The following is a 24,410-nucleotide window of genomic DNA, read 5'->3' as shown; positions in this document are numbered from 1 at the left end:
GTGTTACCTACTTAAACGATATCACATGAGTTTTGGGTCAACTGGGAATGCCTTTATCTTTTGGAGAAATGTGTTAATTCTGTTTGTTTTTGACATGGTCTCACGAAGCAGACCAGGCTGGGCTCAAACATCCTCCTACTTGAGTGCTGGAGCTAAAGGCATGTACCACCATGCTGGTTAGAATATATATCACCTGGATATATTTTTAGGGAAAGCCTAAGAAGGAAGTTTGATTTCCATCACTTGTCCTAGTATCTACTGGTAAATTTTACTTTAATCAAAAAAGTAAAGACAAAAACCATTTTATTTAGCAAGACTGAAATTAAATCCAAGATGTAAGTATATTCACATGAGACCTTTTGTGTTGTCTGAAACAAATCCTGGAGCTATTAACCCAAGGTAATTTATCTAGTAGTATCATTTATGGAATCGTTAATATAACAAGAATAATTTCTCAGTTAGAAAGGCTCATTAATGCCCTTGGGGCACACTGAAAATAAATTGCTTTAACTATTCAATCACCAGTTTAGACAAAAGTAGAGATAAAAAGGAATGGAGGTACAAACACATGATTGCCCATTACAGCTTTTATAAGGAAACAAACAGTGGCTAGAACCCCACTGAAGACAATGAAGTAGGTTAAGTTCACAGACAGAGTAGCTATTGTCCAGGTGCAGTTTATCAAAGTCCAGCAGACGATATAGTCCAGGTCAGTAAGCATGGCTATCTCACCTTCACAAGACACACAGCCCCACAGATCGTTTAGGAAACACCTCCCTTTTCAGAGCACTTCATTACTCGGCCTCTTTCAGTGTCCCTCCTCCTCCTCAGTGCCCACATTGAGTCCTCCACACCTATTTTTAGTTATATAAAAATTATTAAACTTAGGCTTCCTTACAAACATTCTAACCATATATTGAAAAGTGATTAAAAACTGTATGGAATATGAATTGCTTCTGCAACATTTAGTGAGTGAGAAGCATTCTACCAGGGTGGCTGTGCTCTGAGAAAGTTCTAAAAACTGAATTTTACAAACAGCTACTTATTTTGACAGAAGTTCTACTTAAAAATAGCAGCCATGACTTCACTGCCTACAAAACCACAGGCTTATCACATTTTATGTTTAGAATTCAAATGCTTTACAATCAGACTTTATAGTATTACAAAAAACAAGGTCTCAAAGACAGATGGACTAGGTATCCCATGCTAAAAAGACATCTGAGTTCCATGATTTTACTGCTGTGACAGATACCAACAGCTACTGAATTTATGTTATGACATGGGGACATTTATGTTTTGTTAAAGAAGTGACATTAAAGGGTGGGAGGGCAGCACTTGCAGCAGGACTCTCTTATGGCTCTTTGTGATGGGGGGTGAGCTATCATATCAGAATGTTAGTCACAGAGACGCTCAGGCTAGGAGGGTACTGTTTGGCGGGACACCCTCACTCCTGCACTGATTCCACTGAAGTAGTGTTTTCTGACATTCACGTAGAAGAGAGGATGCTGGGTACAGCGTGTTGCTCTCAACAAGTGATTAGCAGCAACAAATGGGAGGAAGATGAGTTGGTTTTTGGGGGGTGGGCACTTTTGCAAGAGCTTTTGAGAACATTAAAATGTCCTTTCAAGGAACATTTTGTAGGTTGTACACAGTGAGGCCAGGGTCAGTGGTCGGAGAAATTTCAGTCTGAGGAGTCAGGACAGAGAAGGGAACATCCGAAGTAAGCACAATGAACTCTGCCTCTTTCTGGGCAGATTGAATGCTTCCCAAATACCTGACTAGCCTAGTGCCACTTAGGAGTAAACTGGCCTGACTTACAAAACCAATCTGAGTGGGAACTGATGCCAGAAAATAGCATGTATAGTAGTCACCTAAGAGAGAACACCAGGTGCTTTGTGTGTGGGGGAGGATGGGGCAGGGGACCAGCTAACAAGGCCAAGTCCTAAGCTAGAGCTGGCCATGGCTGCACAGGGTGCTGCCATGTCTGCAAATTAACTGCAGAGCTGCCCTCACAAAAGTCTTCTGTGTGCACTCACCCAATATCAGGATAAGAAATACCTTTCTTACCTATCTGTTCTTCCCAGTCTCAATTTCCTAGGGTCACTCTGGGTTTTCCTAATAAGCAATGAAAATCAAAGCCCGGGGATTCAATGCAGCCCACAGGGCAGGGGCATGAACTGCCTTGCATCTGTGGAGTTGACTCTCAAGTGGCTGCCTGCTCTCTGGATTTAAAAGCTCTCTTTATCAGTGTGTCAGACAAACCCCCAGCACAGGTCATAGTAGGCCACAGGCACTACTACTTAGATGTCTCCTGGTTGGGCCCTTCTCCCCCACAGTGTTCAGAGATCTTCAGAGAAGAATCTCCATAATGATAAAGATGTTTGGTCTCAAAAGCATACACATAATTAGCCAAACAGTGCTCCAGTGCTAACGGTGTAAGGAGCTCCGTCATCAGCTAGTATAGCACTTGTTTGTTCCCATCTTAATGCTGAGTGGAACTAATGAATAGATTATTCAAGAAGAAATCAAATCACAGATCAGGTCAAAGTATTGAAAAGGAGTATGTGGTGTGACCAAGCCCTGCTGCGGTGAGATATAGTCAGCAAACACTAGGGCAGAGTATAGTGTGTAGAAAACCTTGCAAAACCTAGCACCAAGTTCTTCCTAAAAAGGGCTCAAGACAGCATAACTCTAGAGTAATCCACTCACAGTCAAAAAGCCCAGCAGGCCAATGCTCTCTGCAGCTGATGTCCACAGCAGACGCTGCCTACACTAGAGGCAAGGGAGAGAGCTGTGCAGAGTATTTTCCCATGAAGGAAATGAAACCATGAGGAGGCAGCACCACACCCTCCCTCTTCTTACTGACAGTAACCCCAGTTAAGCCAGCTTCAAAGTGACAAAGTTGGTGTCTGCAGGTCAGAGGTCAAATCTATGGTGTACACACCTTATCAGAAGTCATACAACTTACTTACCTGAATTAAAAATACACCCAAAATACCATTCTCCATCTGCTCGCCCTTCCCAGAAGGGGGTAAGTTAGAGTCCATTTCTTCCTTTTTTTAACCACAGTAATGAAGAGTCAAGGAAGGTAGTGTGGAAAGGAGGAGCACTCTGTCTCATCTTCAAAAATAAAGATCTCTCTAAGCTGCACAATCAGAGGTTGCATACATGTTTTTGTTTTTTGTTTCTTTTTCTTCAATTATCCTTTGTGGTTGCCTCTAGGGGCTCATCTTCTAGGCCAAAGTCCAGCTTGTCACTCAGTCCCTCGAACTGCTTGCCCAGACCAGCCGCGGAGTCCATGAACATGTCGGGGATGTCTCTGCCGAAGTAAATCTTGCTGTTGGAGGCAATGGCCTTGTACTTCATCAGCTGCAGGTATTCTGGAGTCAGCTTGAGCTACGACAGAAAAGAAGAGCGCTTAGGGGACATGACACCAGAGGAATCTCATCTGGAGAGGGTTATCTGTCAAGCAGATATGCACCTTCCACTTTTCATGGCCTTCCTGTTACCCAGAAACCATTTTTTTCCTAAAGAAAAATAATCTAAGGTCTTATGACAGAGTAGCAACAGTTTCAAGAGGTTCTGTGTTTGACACAAACATGAAGCTTCTATTAAGGCCTCCTACACAAGAGAAGTGCCTGTCTCCCCAGCAGAGGGCTCCTCGGTTCTGTTGTGAGGGCTCTGGGTAGTTAAGCGGCAAAGGCAAGCACACCTCGGGATGCTGGGTCAGGCCTTTACCTTGTTTGCTTCTGCGATCTTCAGAGCAGTGTAGCACTCGGCATCAGCCTTCGCTTTCTCCCGGGCCAGAAAGGCAGCATCTAAGGGGTGAAGGGTGCAGGGAAGTGGATCAAGTACAAAACCATGGGAAGGTACAGAAGCCTGTTGTCTGGGGGCTGGCAATTACAGCTCAGTGGTATAGACAGCACTTGCCCAGCATACATAAGCCCAGGTTCCATTCCTGGCACTGCAGAAAACAAAAAGCCAACAAAGACATTTTCTGGTCTCCACGGCCTTGGCGAGATCGTTTTGTATGTGTGTGTGTTGTTTCTGAAATGGTCTCACCTTATAGCTAGGCTAGCATTGGACTATGCAGGCTTTCTGTTAGCACAGAGAAACCATTTCTCTAAAAGAAAGTAATCTGAGATCTTCATGACAGGGTAGCAAGAGTTTCAGTTTACTACAAAAGGACACCCCCACTGTGGTTTCATAGTGTATGAATGTATACTATGTATATGATGCCTCCCCCACTGTGGTTTCATAGTGTATGAATGTATATGGATATATATTATGTATGTAGCATCACTCTGACTGCCTTTCCAGTGCTGGGATTACAAACATGTACTGCTATGCATATCATGGGTCTAAGACTGAATACCACAAATGTCAAATAGCTCAAGACCCTTCCCCCAAAGTTCCTTTCATTTCCCCAAAGTTTCTAACAGTGATTAAGTTGGCTAATTCTAGATTTCTGTATGCTGGTCCAGAGGAACGCTGCTTGGATCCAGACCTGTTCCAGCGCATCATGGCGTAGTACCTCCCCTGCTCAGTGATGGGCCCCAGCTCAGCTCTGAGCCCCACAGCCTGGGGATGTGCCAGCCACATAGTCACAAGGAAATACTCAGGGACAAGAATTGGGGATGCAGGGTTATGGTTGTTTTTGTTTCCTTTCCACTATTGTAAAATATTAAGACTTTGTCATTATTCCATTGTTTATTGAGAAGGGGTGGGGCATGGACAGCATGACATGTGTGTGTGGGTGAAAGGACAACTTAGGGAACTCAGGACTCTCCTTCTGTCATGATCAAACTTGGGCTGTCAGGACTGGCAGTGACTGCTTTTGCTGCTGAGCCATCTTGCTGACCGGTTGCTGGTGGTTTTGAGACAGTTTTTCTATGTAATCCAGTAATCCCAATAAGGAGGTAGGGAAAATGATCCATTTTACAAAAGACTTATTTTTAATTATGTGTATCTGTGTGTCTGTAAGTGCAGATGTCTATGGAACCAAGAAGTGTCAAATTCTTCTGGAGTGGAATTTATAAGTGGCTGTGACCTGCACCACGTGTGCCCTTGTTACTGGACTCAGTCCTCTGGAAGAGCAATAAACTCTGTTAGTGGCTGTGCCTCTCGGCCCTGTGACACACATTTACAGGAAATGAAAGCACTGCTTTACCAAGAGCTCCCTGGTGAGAGCCCACAGATCTGTGACATCCTCATTTGCAGGGACTTGGTAGGTCCCTGCAAAGCCTGCAGGCTCCACATTGAGTGGATAATTACATGGAATATTGTGGCCTGCAGCTTCCGTGAGGATCCACCTTTGTCCTGGAGATCACTGACAGAAGGCACTACATGAAGCATGGTGAGGGTAGTGGGAAGTGAGGGCTCGTGAGGGGACTGCAGGTGAACAATGGCTGGAAGCTGGTGACCAACACTTGTCAGCTCCAGAGCTGCACGTGCTGGAAAGTGTTGTCACTAAGGCTAACTTAATGTCTGCACTGACCTGGAGAGCAAACTCTTAAGATGAAAATATGCAACCAATTGACTCCTCTCCCCTAACAGGGCCTTGCGATGGATGCCAGTGTGTATCAACATGCCTGGCTCTAGACGGCTTCTGAAGAAGAGAGAGCAAAGGCAGGGGAGAGCTGCTGTTTGGGTCCAGTGTCAGTGCTCAGAGACACTTGTTAGACTGAGTTCCAGGTCAACAGGGGCTGTTAGATTTTTTTCTTCTCTTCCTCTTCTTTTTCTTGTCTCTTTTTCTCTTTTGAACCAGAGCTACTTGCTCTGTAGCCCAGGATGTCCTCTAACCCACCACCCCCTCTGCTTTTACCCTAGGTGCGAGACTATAGGACTATATTACCGTGCCTGGACTGACACCCTTGCTCCCATCACTATTTAGTTAGTTACTTATAAACATTTATTTATGTGTATGTGTGCACGTGCAAGCATGCCATGGTGAGTGTACAGAGGTCAGGTGACAACTTCCAGGAGCTGGCTCTCTCTTCCACCCTGAGGCTTGTCAGTATCAAATTCAGGTCCTCGGGTTTGGCTGCAAGCACTTTTACTATTTCATCAACCCTTCATTTCTCTTTTCATTCCCAAGAAAATGCCCAGTGCATAATCAACACAAGCAACATTTGCTGAGCCAGTATTCCCTTGCTTCCGGTCAACAATGGTTGAAAGTTCTAACCCTGAATCTAAGCAGAGAAGAACTAGTATTTCAAAGATATCACAACACCCAAAACAGAAAGACAAGCTCAGGAAATAACTTAGGCACCCAAGCTCCAGACACGACATCATGAGTGCTTACCTTCAATTTCTGAAATCTTCTTCTCTGTCTCCTTTTCCATCACCTTCTGACCATAGGTGATTTCTGCAACCTGTGCCACCTTTTCTGCCTCTGAGTGAATAAAGCGGAGAAATGATTTAGTGCTGACATGCTAAAAGCTTAGCTAGGGAGGTGAGATGGCTCAGTGGGTAAAGGTGCTGCTGCCAAGCCTGCTGATGCAAGCTCAATCCCAGGACCCACGTGGTGGAACGAGAACTGGTCCCCACAGGTTGTCCGCTAGGGTCCACATAAGCAGCATGGCATGCACGTGCCCACACACTTACACACAAATAAATGGAAAAACAAAAGACCTCGATTGACTGTGCCTGTCCCCTGATCTGAGTGCCCTAATACCTGAATGGGTTTGCTCAGATAGAGCCAAGTCCACAGAGGGCAGCTGCAATGGGCACACCTGAGCAAAGACGAATGTCCCAGTGAGCACAGGAGCACATCGTAAGTAACCAAAGGAGCTGACCCAGGAGAAAAGCATGCCTTCCGGGAAGTCAGGGAGATGACCTGATGTCTCAGTTCTCCCTGACAGTCACTTTAGGAAACAGCTCCAGCTGAGCGGGGGCTCCAGTGCCTTTTCTTATTAGCCACATGGCTGTGGACAGGTGTACAAATCACTGAGTTCAGTGAAACAAAGCATGTACCTCAAGATGCTGGGTGGGTACAAGCACTCGCTTGCCAGGCAGTCTGCAACCTCCGTACACAGTGGAAGGAGCATCCTGGAAGTTGTTCTCTGACCTCCACAATTGTGCCATGGCATATGAGCTCCTACTTAAAGGCACATCTCCCCAACTTCCACCCCACCCCCACAGAATAAAAAATAAAATAAGATTTAAGAAATCAAACAAATAAGAAATCCAAGCAAATGACAGCACTTTCCTCTGGAGGGGATGATAAGTGAATTATTTCACATATCAAGTTCTCAGTGGATGGTAGTCGGTCCTATTAAGAAAAGTGCCCTTCCATTTCAGAGATACAAACTCAAGACTCACTATCTGTGTCCACAATCTGGTAATTTCCTCTTGGCTCCTGGGGATATGAATGCCATCCCAGCACACCAGAAGCATTTTGAGAGACTTAACCATGCCCTGGCCTTCCTGACAGCATCCCACCATTCCCAACCCTTCGTCCCTGAATGGGGATTAGAGAACCAACACAGACCAATGAGGGCCTTCTTCCGCTCTGTTTCTGCCTCCTTTTCCACCACCTTCTGTTTCTGGGCTGCAATGAGAAGCTTCGTCTTCTCGCTTTCCCTGGAAGGGAAAGATGCAGCTGTGAGACTGTGCTGGAGGGCTGGGGAACTCCGCGCTCCCTGCAGAACCCAACTCTGGCTGAGGAGAAGCACACTCTTTGCTCTCCCCTGCAAGTCTGTTCAGTGGTTCAGCCTTTATGCTGATCTGCTGCATATAATCATATGGCTTTCTTTTGTGTCCCAGCTACTTGGGAAGCTGAGGTAGGACAGCTTAAACATAGGAGCTTGGGACTAGCCTGGACACTTAACAAGACCCTCTCAGATCAAAATAACAGAAACATAAACAACCTTAATAAAGTAGACCTACTTGTCCTTGTCTGTCCCTGTACTCTCCCCCCCCCTTTTTTTTTTTTTTTTTTTTTTTTTTTTTTTTTTTTTTTTTTTTTTGAGGCAGAGTTTCTCTGTGTAGCCCTGGCTGTCCTGGAACTCACTCTGTAGACCAGGCTGTCCTCGAACTCAGAAATCCGCCTGCCTCTGCCTCCCAAGTGCTGGGATTAAAGGCGTGCGCCACCACCACCCGGCCCTCTCCCCCTTTCAAAGCACCACAGCTCTCCAGCACTCCTCTACGGCCCTGAGTGCTGACATACCCACCCAACCTTCTAGTACAGCAGACTAACATACTAAGGGACAGGAACAAAATCAGAGCTGTGGCTCTGGGCTGGGCTGGGCTGGATGCTCACGGCAGTCAGTGTAGGCCAGGGCATACTCACATCAACTCATAGTTCCTGCGGATTGCCTCAGGTATATTGGGCTTTGTCACTCGTACAGCCTGGAGAGGGCACAAATAACAACTGATGGGAAGATGACAATAGTTAGGGACATAAGGTCCGATGGGCTAACAGAGCATCCCTTGAGCTAGCACAAAGTGTCAAATACAGGTACTCCCTACTGAGGCAGTGCTTACTTGGATAACAAGCCCAGGGGCCATGGAGGTCAGGTCCTGTTGCAAAGCCAACTTGAGGTTTTCATCGATTTGATCTGGAATCAAGAAAGACGAAGTGGAGCTGTTAAACTGTCTAGGTAGGGAGATAAGAGTGTGGGGAGAACACCAGCAAAAACACTGCTCACTGCAGTCTCTCCAGCACAGTGTGCATACCTAACCAGAGACCTAAGGTGAGCCCCTAGAGCAGTCCTCTATGAAAGAGAAATACAGCAGGAATCCACTACTCTGGCCTCAAAATAGAATCCTCTTCACTGTTTAAAGCATCAACCATACCTTTCAGGGTGCCTAAGCTTAAGAAACAAGAAACAATTTAATAACATTCCTTGAGAAGCCTTTCTAAACTGGCATCACTGACCTCCTCTGTGAACAGCAACACTAAAGCTGCCTCTCTGGCCTGGGCTTCCTCTTCCTGCTTTCTACCACCGAGATCTCACTGAAATGCTGGAAAAAGTCAACAGAACCAGGCTGGGATAGCTGAGCAGAATCACACTATTATTGTCAGCTGCCACATGCTTTAGTCAGCTGTGCCCAAGCAGTAGCTTCTGAGAACAGTGAGTCTCCTTCCTTTTAGGGATTTCAAACTGAGGACAATGGGAGCTAGCTAGCAACCAAAGTATGAGCTTGTGGTTGGGGATGGGGTGGGGAGTGGCAAAGCTACAGAATAACAGAATACTTGCTGGGCATGCACAACTCTGGCCCTGGATTCCACCTAGCAACACACACACACACACACACACACACACACACACACACACACACACACAGAGGTGCGGGGTGGGGGAGGGAAGAAACACCTGCTTAATTACTATGTTTTGATTGTTACAATGTTAAAACTATTCTCACCTGCCCTATGGTAGGCAAGGACTGCCATGTCTCTACATGTGAATATGTTCTCACAAGCCTCTTAGTATTGAGCAAGAGAAAGCATAAAATTAGCACCTCCATCTTATATGGGCCTAAGAGTACAAGAAGAAATAAATACCATACTGGTTTATTTTTGTCAACATAACACAAATGAGAGACAACTGGGAAAAAGGAACCTCAACTGAAGATCTGCTTCCAGCAGACTAGCCTGACAGGCATGTTATAGAGGCATTTTCTTGATTTTGATAGATGCGGGAGGGCCCAGACCACCGTGCAGCATGCCACCCCTGAGCACGTGGTCCTGGACTCTATAAAAACCGCACACAGTGAATCGTGAAAAGCAAGCCTGTAAGCAGTACTCTCCACTGTCTCTACTCTAGTTTCTGCCTCCAGGTTCCTGCTGACTCCCCTTAATGACAGATCTTGATGTGGACATATAAACCCTACCTTTGTGTCCTTACTTCTAAGCAGAGACCCACCACTCTCACCACACTACACTGGCTTCCCTGCACTCAGTGGGAAGACCACTCAATGGCGCGGGTCGGGGGAGAACGGGAGAGGTCTAGCTCCAACAGCTCTCTTGTGTGTTCTTGCTCTTGGCCCCATGAAGGTTTGTGCCAAGTTTAGTTGATGTCCCTGGGAGGCCTAGAGACAGATGGAGAGTGAATCCAGGGGATCGGGGGAAAAAGGCGTGGGGACTGGGAGGAGTGGAGGAAGGAGAAGCTATGAATGTACTGTATGAGAGAAGAAGAACATTTAAAAAAGAGTACCTTAGGCTGCATGCCTTGTAAGATTCTTCTAGAAACCACTGCATTCTCATTATAGACTATTTTGGGGCAGTGAGGACATTTCTGTTCCAGTCCACTGTTCAGGCCGCAGTGGCTGCTCTACCCACTCTTACTCCAACGCTTATGTCTGACTACTCCAAGGATCTTTCCATTGTTCTTAACTTCTTTTCTTTTTTTTCTTTTTTTTTTTTTGGGGGGGGCTGTTATTTATTTAGAAAAAGTCTTACTTTGTAGCCCAGGCTGGCCTTCAACTTGCTTCTCTCCTGCCTCAGCCTCCTGAGTACTGGGATTACAGGCATAGACAACAGGCTGGGCTCTTCTTGATATTCTCTGGAGCCCTCTTGGTGACTGGCTGCTGTGTCCCCCCATCCTGTGGTGTGGTGGCTCAGAAGCAGACAGACAGAGGGTTGCTGGAGCCTGACTGGCCTCAGGGAGGGGGTGGAGTGTCACCAGACTCTTACCAAACAGCTCGATATAGACTTCCTGAAGTGTGTGAACGCTGCAGAACTGGTTAAGCTCGTGATGGATCTTGTTGAAGATGAGGGCCTTGTCGTAGTCTGCAGTATAGTTCTTCACTATGTCATACACTGTGGGCAAGGAGAGGGAGGGCTCAGCATAAAGACAGCCAAGACTGCAAACTCCTCAAAACATACGTCTCAGTTCTCGTGGGGCTCAGACAAATGTGTGTGCGCAGGTGTATGGACAAGCTAGGAGACATACCTGCATTTGGGACCAGGAAGTTCACCACTTCAATTCTGTCAAAGTAGATCATCACACCACCACTATTGGAGGAAGAAGTGACAAAGATGTTACCAGAGCGCTCTGGAATCTGGTGAACTCTCCTAAGGAGATGACTTCAGACATGAGTGAACAATAGGAGGACAGTGTTTGTGCACTGTGAGGCAGCTCACATCTCTGAGTAGGAGATGTGCAGAGCTTCTGACCTGCACAAGGAAACAGGAAGACCTTTGCAGTATCAGGCAAGAAAGGGTAGTTCCTACCTTCTGAGTCACTAGTATCTTCTGACAAAGCAAGTGAGTAGGTTTTCAGAGCGTCCTGGGTGCCTGCAGTCTGCCTCTCATCCTGGCCTCACTCCAGTCTGCCCTGCCTTTCCCTCACAGCATCTCTCCTGGTGGCCACCCGTCTCTGCTCGCTTACTTGCTGGGGTTCACCAGCCTTACTCTGGGTACCTTACCTGGTTCCACATGGTACGTTCTTCACTTCATCGGTTTGGAGCGTGGTCTGGAGACAAAGGAAACATCAACTAATGTACAACGGGCAGTGACAAAGAGGCCCACCTACTATTTGGAAGGCCCAAAGCCTGTCCTTTTAACTGATGGCTTGATTAGATTGAGCTTCCTGCTTGCTAAACATTGACTGTTCCAACCAGCACTGTGTACAAGCTGTAACTTGAAACCAAGCAAAATACCTACTCTTGTGTCACTGTACATGAAGCACATATGAACGGGTAGGATCATTTAAAAAAAAAAAAAAAAAGACAGTTTGGAGCCTGAAGAGTGGTTTTCCTAGTGCTGAAGCAGCAGACTCATTTTTGACCAGTTTCGGATATAGTGCCTGCTCAGCATCACTGTGAGACTCAGATAAGAAAAAACTACCCAAAGTACTGTGAGGTCCAATAGCAAGGCAAAGGGAAGATGGGTGTTCTTCTGGGTTAATTTAATTTTCTTCCACTCTTTTGTGTTAGGAACTGAGCTCAGGGCATGGTGTAAGCTAGCTTCTATCTCTGTGTGACATTCCCCAGTCCCTTGATGGGTCGACTTTAAAAGTTATTTTTGAAGTCTGAGTTTTCTTAGTTGGATATACTTTTTAAAAATGTATAATTTATTTTTATTTATACTGCTGTTTTGTCTGCATAATACGAGAATAGGATCAGTTGGAACAGGAGTTACAGACTTTGAGCTGTGAGCTGTGAGCCAGCCACCTTGTGGGTACTGGGAATTGAACCAGGCTCCTCTGGAAGAACAGCCAGTGTTCTCTAACTACTGAGCCATCTCTCCAGCCCTGTCTTAGTTGGATATTCTTTAGAGATGCTTAGTCTAACTGAGTCAGGGGGAGGTCAGCTACAATTTATCGTACTGATTTACGTGGCATTGGTCCTTACCCAACCTTCCTCCCCATGGAACTGTATTTACAGTTTTGAATTTCAAACAAGTACAAGCAAAATTCCACGTTTTATTTACAGCTGTCATGGTAACCTGTAATTTAATATGCACACACACTTGACTTTTCTTCTAAACATTCATTAAAGAAAAATTTTTCTTTAGCTCCACCCCAAAAGTGAAGAAATAATTTCCATTTGGGGCTGATAGCTCAAAGTGAAGAAATGGCTTCATTCAACGATTTCAGTGATCAAGTGATATTATATAAGTCTCTGACTCTCTTTCTCTCCCTGTGTGTGTACTTAAGAGAGACAGAGAATCCTTAAGTCAGTCACTGAAAAGGTATTCATCTAATATCTAAATAACTTCAAATTGTGTATTAGTCAACAACCCAAACTGTAATGATCTACACAAGCCACTCGTACCTGTACAGACTTATAGGATGTGATGAACGGGAGCATGAGATGGAAACCCGGGCCACTGGTGGAGGTCAGCAGAGCACCACCTCTGTAGAGGAGGAGAAAGGCAGGTTCAATATCCCAAGGGAGGGCCCTTAGGTCAAAGGTTCTCAACCTGTGGGTCCCAACCCCTGTGCAGTCAAACAACTCTTTCACAGGGTTTACATTACAGTTCACAACAGTAGCAAGATTACAGACATAAAGACGCAATGAACATAATTGAGTGGTAACTCTATTAAAGGGTGGCAGTATTAGGAAGGTTGTGAACCACACCTTAGATCAAGACTTATAGGCCTCCCCATCTTGCTAGTCCTATAAAAATGTAATGTAGAGTGACATGTCTACCCCTTCTCCCTTTCTTCCACTGCAGCATTCTAGGAAGTCTGACGGAAAACATGAAACTTTCCACCAGAAGTCAAGCTTTTTCCACCAGAGAAGGAAGTATGTAGCCTAAGTAAACCAAAGACAGCAGGATCTCTGGCTACACATTGGATCAGAGAGAAGTCTGTCAGAGCTATGGGCCTGTGGTGGTCACCAGAGGGTTCCACCCAGTTTCAACGAGCAGCATTACTTTAGAGTTCAGTGACATGGGCAATTAAAAGAATATTTTTTGGGGTCAGAGCTAGGGTTGAACCCAGGGCATCACACATTCTAGTACTCCACCATTATGAGTTACGCCTTGCTCCTTAAATATACTTTAGCAGGAAGTGACAGGGACTCCATGAAAGAATAGGCAAGTAGAATTTTTTTAACGAAGAAAGATCTTTACAAGTTTCAGTACAACTTAAGGCAATTCACTTGGCTTTACCTCACCAAGTTCCAGAATCATCTGGGGACTGTCATATGATATCTCACCATTTTTAAGACAGAAATCTTGCTACATAGCCTAGTACTTTGCTATGTAGCCCAGGCTGGCCTAAAACTCATATTAAACTTCTTGCCCTAGCCCTAACCCAAGTGGTACAATTACTGGTGTTGAGCCATTATACTTGGTTCAAGAATAATTTTAAAGTCATTTCAATACATATAAAATATATAATATATATTTGACATATATTTCTAATCAAGTTGTATGTGACAAAATTCAAAGTTTTTGAGGAACATGAAACCTGACGGTAGAGGTAAATTAACAAAAAAGAGGAAACTCAATAAAAGTTTACATTTCTGTACTGGCTGGTTTTGTGTCAACTTGACACAAGCTGGAGTTATCACAGAGAAAGGAGCCTCCCTTGAGAAGAATGCCTCCGTAAGATCCAGCTGTAAGGCATTTTCTCAATTAGTGATCAAGGGTGGGAAGGCCCAGCCCACTGTGGGTGGTGCCATCCCTGGGTTGGTAGTCTTGGGTTCTATAAGAAAGCAAGCTGAGCAAGCCAGGGGAAGCAAGCCAGTAAGTAACATCCCTCCATGGCCTCTGCATCAGCTCCTGCTTCCTAACCTGCTTGGGTTCCAGTCCTGACTTCCTTTGGTGATCAACAGCAATGTGGAAGTGCAAGCTGAATAAACCCTTTCCTCCCCAACTTGCTTCTTGGTCATGATGTTTGTGCAGGAATAGAAACCCTGACTAAGACAATTTTTTTTAATATATGTTTTTAAATTCAGGATCTTGAGTATGTTAGTTAGATGCTTTTCCACAGAGCTACAACTCTAATTTAATGATCATTTAGAGCTTGCTATTGGCAGTCTATAAAATAAGTATTATAGGTCTTATATAAAAGGGGGGTCAAGATGACCCCCTTTATTGACAAACACCTTGAATCCTAATACTTGGGAAGGAGAGGCAGAAAGAGCTGAGTTCAAGTCAGTCTGGTCTACATAGAGCATTCCAAGCAAGCCAGAGCTACACAGCGAGACCCTGTCTCAGAGGAGGTGGTGGTGTCATTATAGGCTTACAGCAAGGGCTGAGGTATATTTAGTGGTAGGGCAATTACCCAGTATGCATTAACCTGTGAGTTTGATCCTCAGCACCACAAACCAAACAATTAGTCATGCAAATTCCCCTTCTAAAACCTAAAATGAAAACCTTGGTCAGAGAAGTCACTGGAAAGTAACTCAAGATTATTTAGGAGCCACTCCTAGAAAGCTGCCTTGATACAAATCATCCTGCAGAGCCTTTAAACTTTTTTGAAATATTCACTTTAAAACAGTCTCTCAAGTTAGCAGAGTACACTTCTCAAGTTGCCATCAGGAACTGGGACTATGCCAACTTTTGGAGAGGCAACCTTGCAGTGTGGAGGCAAGGCTCTTCAAGGGATGCAAGAGAAAACTATGTCAGAGATGATCTTGAAAGAGCACCGATTCCTTCAGATTTTATCTTTAAACCCACAAATCCATATCAATAGCACCTTAAAAAACTAAAGAAAATTTTAAGTTTACAAATTTAGATAAAGACACACGTGCACCCTTACTCATGGCCATTGTTAAGAGCTGTAAAGGAGGCCCCTGTCTCTGCCTTACCTGTAATATACTCCAATATGTCCCTCTTCTATCTTGTGCACGGCAGAGAAGAGAGATGCACAAAAGAAACTGGAAGCCACTGCCACAACTGCTCCTAACTGAGCCATCAGTGAACCTGTATCCTAGAGATAAGATATGGAACAATGTGTGGTCTGACGGACGGGGGAGGGGGGGCACTGCAACACTGAGGGTAGCTCATATAAAGTGATTCCCAGGCAGCCCTGTTGTAGTAGATACACACTACTAGCCAGATCTACAACTCACTGTATCCTGCTCTCAGTCAACATTCCGTTCCTTAATAGTGGGAGAATAATTGCCATCGAAAGGCAGGAGCACTAGTTCCAGATACTGGTATACCTAAGAGAGATTCGGTGTCAGTTGGGCAGGGTTCAAAACACAGCCTTCTCTTCACTCCTCGTTAATGTGTTGTCAACGGAGCCGTTTATACTAGTAAGGAAGAGAAGCAGCTGCACTGTGTTGGCCCAAATTATAGAGAATGTCAAATGACAGGCAGCTGTGGCTATGTGTTTCTGGTCAGAGCCTCCTACTTCTAATTGCCTGCCATTTCGAAGGAAACCACCAGTCATTCCCGTGGGACCCCAGGGAGAGAGACAGCAAGCAACTGAGTTCGACGCAGGATTCTCTGGTCTGCCATCTACCCTGTTATTCCTTTGAACTTAAACAGGACAGATGTCTTAATAAAACTGAAACACATTCTCTCATCTCCTTTGCCCACCAGCCCCATGGATATAGGAAACGGGATGTCTCAGGCTGGAGACTCTGGACTACTCCTGGGGTTGTTGTTGGTGGTGGGATGTCCCAAAACGTCCAGGTACCCAGATGCCACAGAGTTACTTGTAGAAACTCATTTCCTGAACACCGAATGATCTGGAAAACTACAGTGAGAAACGGGAGCACCGGCACCGGATTCCACCTCTCAGGTCTAACTTATTTTTACCGTAGCGGCCTTCAGCTACCAAGCAGCAATAGTGTCCTCTCTGCAAATGTCCTCACTACCACCCCACGACACCTCTTGCCCTTTCCCCGCCCCTCCTCCGCGAGACAGACTCGTCTGAGAGCTTCCGCTCGGATCCGCTTAAGGACCCGTGGGCAGCGGATTGGACAGACAGGGGTTCTTTCTGCTCCCGGGTGGGCGAGCTGAGGGGCTGTGAGGGGCTAGAGCTCCGGAGCTCAGCACGTCAGCTCCAGCCCCCGAGCCTGAGCGAGGCCGAACGTGCACTGAGGGGCGGGGGCCGCGTACCAGGCTGTCCCTCCAGGCGCTCCGTACACGTCTGAAGCCCCGTGCAACCGTAGAAACCGCCACACCCCTCAGCACGCTACTTCCTTCCGGGCCAGTCGCTTCGATGACGCCATCAGTCCGCGCAAAAAAGACCCCGCCCACACCCCTGGGCTAGTCTGGCCGCCCCGCCCCGCGAGCCGCGAGCCGCAGTGTTCGGTGGTGGCGCCAGGGGGCCCTCGCGAGCCGACCCGGTGGCTGCAGACCTGAGATTGCCGGTTTTAGGATGTCCAAGGCACAGGTGCCCAGGGCTGGCAGAGTGGGCTTCGGACACCAAGGCTCTGGGATCACCTTCCGAGGCTTTGGAGATTGCTAGAGATTCTCCTTTGCTTCACGTCGAGCTGGATTTCTTTTCTTCTTCCGGAGCCGGTACCAGTGCGATGCAGCCTTCTCGCCTTCTGCTTGCTGCTTTCCTGCTGCACCAGCGGGGAGGAAACTTCCAAACGTGCGGATTATGACGTCGCCAGTCAACAGTCCTACTCTGAATTGCTCTTTCTACTTTTCTGAGAGCTTTGTTTGGCCTTGAGGTCCCCACAGCAACATAAAGTAATTAACAAGGAATTATTGTCCCGATTTTAATGAACGGATTCTGAATTCTGTGAGTGCTGAGGCCAACAGCAGTTGTTGAAAACTTCCTTAGCATTTTCTTAATAGTTCAGGCTTCCTGTCTTGCCTAGCAAACGGCCACGGTGAGCTTTTGTCCGTCATCTGTACCCTGGGGTATAGTAGACCAGGAAGAAAAACCACGTCTCCTAGCTAAAGCCCTCACATGACCTCACTCTATAGCAGCATGCCATTGAGACATTCATATTGGACCTTTTCTCTCACTTTGTCCTGGGGATGGAACTAAGGGCTTTGTGGCTGGCTGCACTCTATCCACAAGCTGTTTCCTTAGCAGGGAATTTCTAAACCAGCCACTGAAGTCATTTTGTTTGCAGGCCAGGAAGTGCCCGCTTTAACTCCAGCTTTTAGTAAATGAAAAGGCTTTTCCATACAGTAGATGGCCAGTTGTCAATGTCGGACGATTTTAGGACTCAGGAAAAGGAGAGTAAAGGAACCCCTTTGTCTTCTCCCAAAAGCCAAGGCTCTGAAACTGAATTCAAAGTTCCGGGAAGCCAGATGTTTGGGGACAGCAGAAGAAAAGCAGCTGCCCCCAATCCCAGACACCCAGTGACTGCAAAAGCAGACAACAGACCCTGTAGTTTCAAAAAACAGCTTGTATAAGGGAACCAGCAAACTCCCCATTCTGCCTCTAAAGAGCCCCCTTCCACTTCCTGATTCTTAGCTACAAAACCAGAGGGTTGAAGCATGTAATCTTCATTCTTCTGAACTCTGGTTACTGAGTGACTGGTTCCTGTGCCCTGATCAGAGTGTGGTCCAAACTAGAGAATCTACCCCTGAGGCATTAAATAAAGCCTCTTACAGCTGTTTGAGGTCATCTGAATTCTCAGCTTTTGTTTCTCTTTACGAACAGCTCTTACATATTCTTACATACTGGTACCAGAACCCCTTCTTCACCTCTATCCTATCTGCTATCTCCAGAATCTCAACCTTCTTTCCCTCCCAAGCATCACTCTGTCCTTAGTGATCACTGAGGCTAAATAGCAAGCAGGTCAGGTCCCTTACTGGAGACGTCGCCCAGTCTGGAGCCACAGTTCCTAACAGCCTCATTGATATGTGAGTGGAATTTAGGTTTTAGTTGGGAGTCCTCATTTGCAGAACTGGTGAGCTTTCTTGCTCTTACCCTCTGATGAGACCTCCAGTACCCGAGAGGCCAGCCTTTGCTATTTCTGGAACTACACCCAACATTAGCCATTTCCCTGCTCGGCAGGCATGTGGGTAAAGGGCCTGTCTGTTTGCAGCAGTGTCCTGGGAATCTGACTCTGCTTCAGGAGTCTTTTATTCTTCTCTCTGGAAACGCTTGGGAATTTAATTCCAGTGAAACTTGTGTCTCTGGAGGACTTTCCAGAGCAGGAAACTGGTCTTGGCCCATTTTTAGACCAATGAACATGGGCAATAGTGACTCTGTTCCCAAAGACAGTCTTGGCTGGCTTAAAAACAGTTTGTTTTTTCAGACAATTGGGCCTCAAGTTAGATGTTGATCTGGCCCTAATATCCCCTTGACAACAAAACCTGCTGGCCTAAACTTGTCATGTTCCAGTCAAGCATCTTGAAAGATCTTGACAAAACGTTTGCAATGGAATGACAAATGGCCAAAGGTTCCCCATTCTCTCTCCTTCCCCCAAAGGTTCAGGGGGTAAAACTCAGGTTGTCAGGTTTATATAGCAAGTCGCAAGTTACCCCCACCTCCAAGCCCTCACCCCCTGGTTTGAAAAAGATTTTATGTGAATTACATCTTATGGAAGGAAAAATATACCTGATATTTAAAAAGCTCACTTGGTTTGGAAAAAAGATACTCTGATTGAAGATATAACATTTTCAATGGGATGGTGTCTGGAGAAGAAGTCAATGAAATACGGAAGGATATTCTGACAGGAAAAGTTACGTAACACTTTCCTTTGAGAACAGGTTGCTTTGGAAAGTTCCTGGGCCTTCCTCTCAAATTACTCATTTCCCCAGTAAGACATGATTCCTGAAGGAAAGTGGTTTGACTGATTTAAAAATATCAGCTAGCAGCACTAGGGGCTCTTGCAGAGGAACCTGGTTTGACTTCCAGCACCCACATGGCAAGTCACCAACATGTGTAATTCCAGTTTCAGGGGGCTTTGATGCCCTCTGCTGGCCACCACAGGCACTGCACACACATGGTGCATAGACATGTATAGTACTTGCTTTGTGCTTTAGTTCTTTCCATAGCCCAGCTAGCTCCTCCTCTTTCTGTTCTTCTCCCATTGCCTGTCTTCCCACAAATGCTGCATTTTCTGGGCTCCCATTTCAGCCATTTTCTTTTGGAACTTCTGCTGCTCCTCTCCTTGGCTCTCTTCTCAGTGGACAGCTGAAAAGGACCTGAACAGTAACTGATCCCCCCACCCCCTTTTCTAGGGAACAAAGGTCTCCTAGAAAGGGATAATGGTTGGTCTGGAGAGATGGCTCAGTGGTTAAGAGCACTCACTGTTCTTCCAGAGGTCCCGAGTTCAATTCCCAGCAACCATATGGTGGCTCACAACCATCTGTAATAGGGTCTGATGCCCTCTTCTGGTTTGTCTGAAGAGAACAATGGTGAATAAGTATTTTTTTTTTTTTTTAAAAAAGAAGGGGATGATGGTGAGCCTTAAGGCAACCTGCTTCCTTCTGCTGTTTCAGTTCTCCCATTGGTCAGTGCATCAACACTGGTGAACAGCTGGTGAGCATGCTGTTCTTTTATGTTCTTTTAGACACAGTGACCAAAAGTACCTTCTTTAATGGAATACTCACAACATCTTCCAAGATCTTAGCAGGGCGAGATCTGGAATGCAATCCCAAGTGTTCATCCTCTGATTTCTTCTTTGACTCTGACTCCTTCATTCACTTATCAATCTCTAGATTAACACCAACAAGCTCACTAGACAGATAGTGTCCCAGGCAAGAAGGGCTCAGGTTTAAGAAGCCTGAGATCAAGTCCTGGTGTTTGAGCTTCTATCATTACTGTCCCTCAGTGTTCTTCTTTGCTGTGCTTCTGCACGCCCCAAGCCTTGAGCTTGGTATTCGGTTTACAGTACGGGAATCTGGGGATCTCATTCCTGAAACAGCTACTTAGTCTTCCTGTCCCCACTGATTCCATTAAACTTTCATCTATGCATGCTGAGGAAGATACTGAAAATCTAGACACACAGGTAGGCCAACAGCAGATGTACTGTGTCCAGTGCACCACCTGCAAGGCCGCCATTGCTGAAAAGCATTTAGGAGCAAGAGTTGGAGCAGAGAATGAAGACGAGTCAGTGGGTAGTGAGGGGCAGGATGGAGAATGAGCAGCTTAAGAAATGTTCTCTACAAGGAGTGGCAACCTGGGAAGAAGTCAGGGAGCCATACCACCAGGGTAGCTGCCTTTCATCCCCGTAACTGTAACAACATCCTGAGAATAAGGAAGGCAACTTCATGTCTGAACTACGAACACATCCTCCATTTCCTGACTGAGCAACTAAGGGATGAACTGTAATTAAACCTTTCAACCTGTCCAAAGCAGAGAAAAACACACTTGAAGAAGCAGCTTCTGCATGTGTGTCCCTTGCACAGCAGGTAAGAGCCTTCCACAAAGGAACCCCCTCCCCCACTAATAGATTCTATCTGAGAAGGAAGAAGGAAGAGGTGACCCTGTTATCATCAAGATCTTCTGTGACCTCCATCAGATCCAACAGATAAGAGTCATTTGGACATCTCTACCCAGAGTAAAAGGAGGACAGATGCTTCAGGTCTGTCTAGTGGTCGCTGGACTCCACACTGAGTATCCTGTCCAATATAAATGGCTGGGTTCAGTGTTATTAAAAATGCCCTTTCTGATATAGATGATGTTGGTAAGTTATCATATGCTATAAAAAAAACTTCACTCTGAAGTTAGGGTTGATCCACACACTTCAGATAAAAACACATCTGCCCCCAAGCTTCCTCACAGACTAAGTTTTTTTTTGTGTTGTATTTCCCTGTATAACTTAGATCCCACTTTCTTTTAATAAGATGATGTCACTTCTCTATGGTCTGTATGTATAGTTTAAAGTTTATTTTGGTACTAATTCAAACAGTGTTATTAATTTTTTTCTGTGCACTGATGTTTTGTCTGCATGTATGTCTCTGTGAAGGTGTTGGATCCTTGAGAACTTGAGTTAAAGACAGTTGTGATTGGCCATGTGTGTGCTGGGAATCGAACCCAGTCCTCTGGAAGAGGAGTGCTATTAACCGAAGAGGTATCTCTCCAGTGCAAAAGAATGTTATTCGTCAAGACTCTAAAGTTTTAAGAGATAAATTACTTTAATTGATAAAGTACCAGTCTTATGGGAGTTTAAGTTGCATGCTAACCTCAATGCGGGAAAACGATGCATGGGAAATAAGACTGGCCAGAGTCTGTTCCTCTTCCCAGTTTTGTAGGCTGGACCAGGAAACCTCCTCCTTATCTACAGGGAAGATGGATGGCTCTGGCTGTTTCACATGACAGGGGAGTGGACTCTCTTGCCCAGCGGAGGCTCTTGGAGTCTTTACCTACATTCTAAATAACTCAAGCAACAGAGAGGCAAATAACAATGAGTCTGCACTCTCAGACTGACATATAATGTTGCTGTAAACAAAGGCACTTCCCCATGACCCCAGGCAACCTGGGGAGGAAGGGGTTATTTGGCTTACACTTCCACACCACAGTCCATCATTGAAGGAAGTCAGGACAGGAAGTCAAGCAGGGCAGGATCCTGGAGGCAGGAGCTGGTGCAGTGGCCATGGAGGGGTGCTGTTACTTGTTTGCTTCCCATGGTTTGCTCAACCTGCTTCTTATAGAACCCAGGCCCACTGCCAGCCATAGATGGCACCACCCACAATGGGCTGGCCCTTCCCCATCAATCATTAATTAAGAAAATTCCCTACAGACCCTTCTATAGCCAGATCTTAGAAAGGCATTTCCTTAATTGAAGTTCTCTTCTCTCAGATGACTTCAGTTTGTGTCAAGTTGACATAAAGCCATCTTGCACAGCCACAGAGCTGGTGAGTAACAAAGTCAGAGTCCAAATGATCTCTAGTTTATGTTTAAATTATATTTTTAAAAAATGTTTGTTTGTATCACATGCATGTGTGGTGTGTGTGTGTGTGTGTGTGTGTGTGTGTGTGTGTGCCATAGTGCATGGAGGTCAGAAGACAACTTTGTGAAGTCACTTCTCTCCTTCCGCCTTTACACTGGTGCCAGGGGTTGACCTTATGTCACCAGGCTTTACCCACCGAGCCATCTTGCCAGCCCTCTTTCCTTTTTTCTTTCTTTCTTTGTTTCTTTCCTTTCTAGTAAACTAGGTGGAAAATGTTTGAGCTTCTAACATCCACACCCATATGTGTGTAGACTTGGGTGCACACACCAGTTATTTCACACTCAGCCTTTCAGGAATGCAGATGGTGGTCAGAAATGGCAGCTCTTTCATTTGGACACTGCCCACATTATGTTGTGAAGTCCGTGAATGAGTTACATGGTATTGTTCATCTTGTGGTTGTAGATTGCTGCAGTACGTTGTTCATCCTTCCTCCCCGTAACAAAACAACTGAGATCATTAACCTAAGTTATCTGACCTATAGTTTCCATTCCTGGTCACTTGGCTTTCTGGCTTTGGAACTGTTCTAGGCTAGTATAGCACTGGGAAAGTGTGGTGGATGAGGCATGAAGGTTTTGGCCTGTCTCTTCCAAGGGCAAGTCTCCAACAACCTAACTTCCTTTGACTAGGCTTCACTTACTGAAGTCTCCACCATTTTCTTCCCTCTGTGGCAGCCCTGTCCTCCCAGATACCCACAGATTTTCTTACATTGTTCTTGGTTTGTGTTTTCTAGAGTTTTATAGAAGTGGATCTATACAGTGTGCACTCTTACACAAGTATGCATTTCTTTGATCTACAATAATCATTTTGAGAGACATCCGCGTTCTGTCTACGGACAGCACTGCTGGGTGGAATTTCATCTAGCGTTATAGGCTGTTACCATGATATCCAATTAGTCCATTGATTTTATTCAGGGAGAATCAGGCAGACAAGGAAAAATAAGTATGTAGAAAGCAAGCATAGTCAGGTCTATAATGTAGTTTGAAGATGGCCAGAAACAATATCCCTTTAGCTTGAATTTATTTTTGCTAATTGGCTTGAAGCTTGCTTGGCCTTTGACATTTCAGGCCATCTTGACTCCCAACTCTGAATTTATGGGGATGTTAGAAAAAATGTGTAGTGGCAGGCATTCAACATAGGGCCTTACCCCTGTGAATATTGATACCCATGAGGCATAGATTAGGGTACCAATTATTCGGATGTTGGGTAGAAATGAACAGATCCTTTCTAAAACTTAAATTTGTTTTCCTCAGCCATATTCTTTCCATGAAAGACATCACTGTTCATTCAATTATTTAAGGTCCATTCATCCTCTATTTGATTTTATTATGATTTTTTTCCTGTGGCACTGGGGCTTGGACCCAGAGCTACATGGATAGCAAACACTGCTATTGAGCCACACCCCAAATCTATCAGCCTCTCTCCTGCTCTGCTCCATCTAATTACTTGTAGATTTCTAATTATTTCTATTCTATTCAGCCTATGGCTTTGTCACTGGGATTATTGTAATCACCTGTACTAATGGAGTTCCTGAATCCACCTTTCATCTCTCACCTTTCAGTCCGTGCTTCCTGAACAGTGTGCCTCATGCTGTCTTCTGTAGTGCCCGTAATCCAACTTGGGGCTATGCATGTGCTAGGCACATGCTCTACCATTTAGCTATACCTCCAGACCAGACTCTTAAGTAATCTTTCTTGTTTGTTTTTTCTTTTTCGAGACAGGGTTTCTCTGTGTAGCCCTAGCTGTCCTAGAACTCACTCTGTAGACCAGGCTGGAGCTCAACTAATCTTGTATTTTTAAATTTTTTTAAAGCTTATTGCCAACATTTTTTTAAAAAAGATTTTATTTATTTTATGTATATGAGCACACTGTAGCTGTCCTCCAAAACACCAGAAAGAGAGCATTGGACCCCATTACAGATGGTTATGAGCCACCATGTGGTTGCTGGGAGTTGAACTCAGGACCTCTGGAAGAGCAGTCTTGACCACTCTTAACCACTGAGTCATTTCTCCAGCCCCTCAACTAATCTTTATATATATATATATATATCTTAAACATGTAATAATAGATTCTCCATGAAAACAACTTCAAATCTTTTATCTCATCATGTAGACTTTTTAATGTGATCCTTTTTCTGCACCTCCCGCCTTTTCAATATATTTGTGTGTGTGCATATGCGTGTGATACTA

At 45.3% G+C, this 24,410-nt stretch overlaps 1 protein-coding gene across 5 annotated transcripts in view; it reads right to left on the bottom strand.

The window, feature by feature from the left end:
- Window positions 1-286: 286 nt before the first annotated feature.
- The window catches only part of Erlin2 (ER lipid raft associated 2), a 36,028-nt gene continuing 11,904 nt past the window's right edge, over window positions 287-24,410 (bottom strand). Inside the window, exons 1-13 of one of the 5 annotated variants that reach the window (XM_076913971.1) lie at window positions 16,169-16,446; window positions 15,475-15,567; window positions 15,211-15,332; window positions 12,724-12,805; window positions 11,374-11,420; window positions 10,899-10,960; window positions 10,640-10,765; window positions 8,488-8,561; window positions 8,294-8,352; window positions 7,493-7,584; window positions 6,305-6,394; window positions 3,739-3,818; window positions 287-3,396 (exon numbers count right to left, since the gene is read on the bottom strand). In XM_076913971.1, coding sequence (XP_076770086.1) covers window positions 3,196-3,396; window positions 3,739-3,818; window positions 6,305-6,394; window positions 7,493-7,584; window positions 8,294-8,352; window positions 8,488-8,561; window positions 10,640-10,765; window positions 10,899-10,960; window positions 11,374-11,420; window positions 12,724-12,805; window positions 15,211-15,317 — 1,020 coding nt within the window. In that variant the 5' untranslated portion in view covers window positions 15,318-15,332; window positions 15,475-15,567; window positions 16,169-16,446 and the 3' untranslated portion in view covers window positions 287-3,195. Of the gene's footprint in view, window positions 3,397-3,738; window positions 3,819-6,304; window positions 6,395-7,492; window positions 7,585-8,293; window positions 8,353-8,487; window positions 8,562-10,639; window positions 10,766-10,898; window positions 10,961-11,373; window positions 11,421-12,723; window positions 12,806-15,210; window positions 15,333-15,474; window positions 15,568-16,168; window positions 16,447-16,471; window positions 18,077-24,410 lie in introns of those variants that run through there. The other 4 variants (XM_034519879.2, XM_034519876.2, XM_034519878.2 and 1 more) reach the window with 4 other exon arrangements.

This window comes from Arvicanthis niloticus, chromosome 16, assembly GCF_011762505.2.
Source record: "Arvicanthis niloticus isolate mArvNil1 chromosome 16, mArvNil1.pat.X, whole genome shotgun sequence".
Lineage (NCBI taxonomy): Eukaryota > Metazoa > Chordata > Mammalia > Rodentia > Muridae > Arvicanthis > Arvicanthis niloticus.
This window is presented reverse-complemented; position numbering and strand designations above follow the sequence as displayed.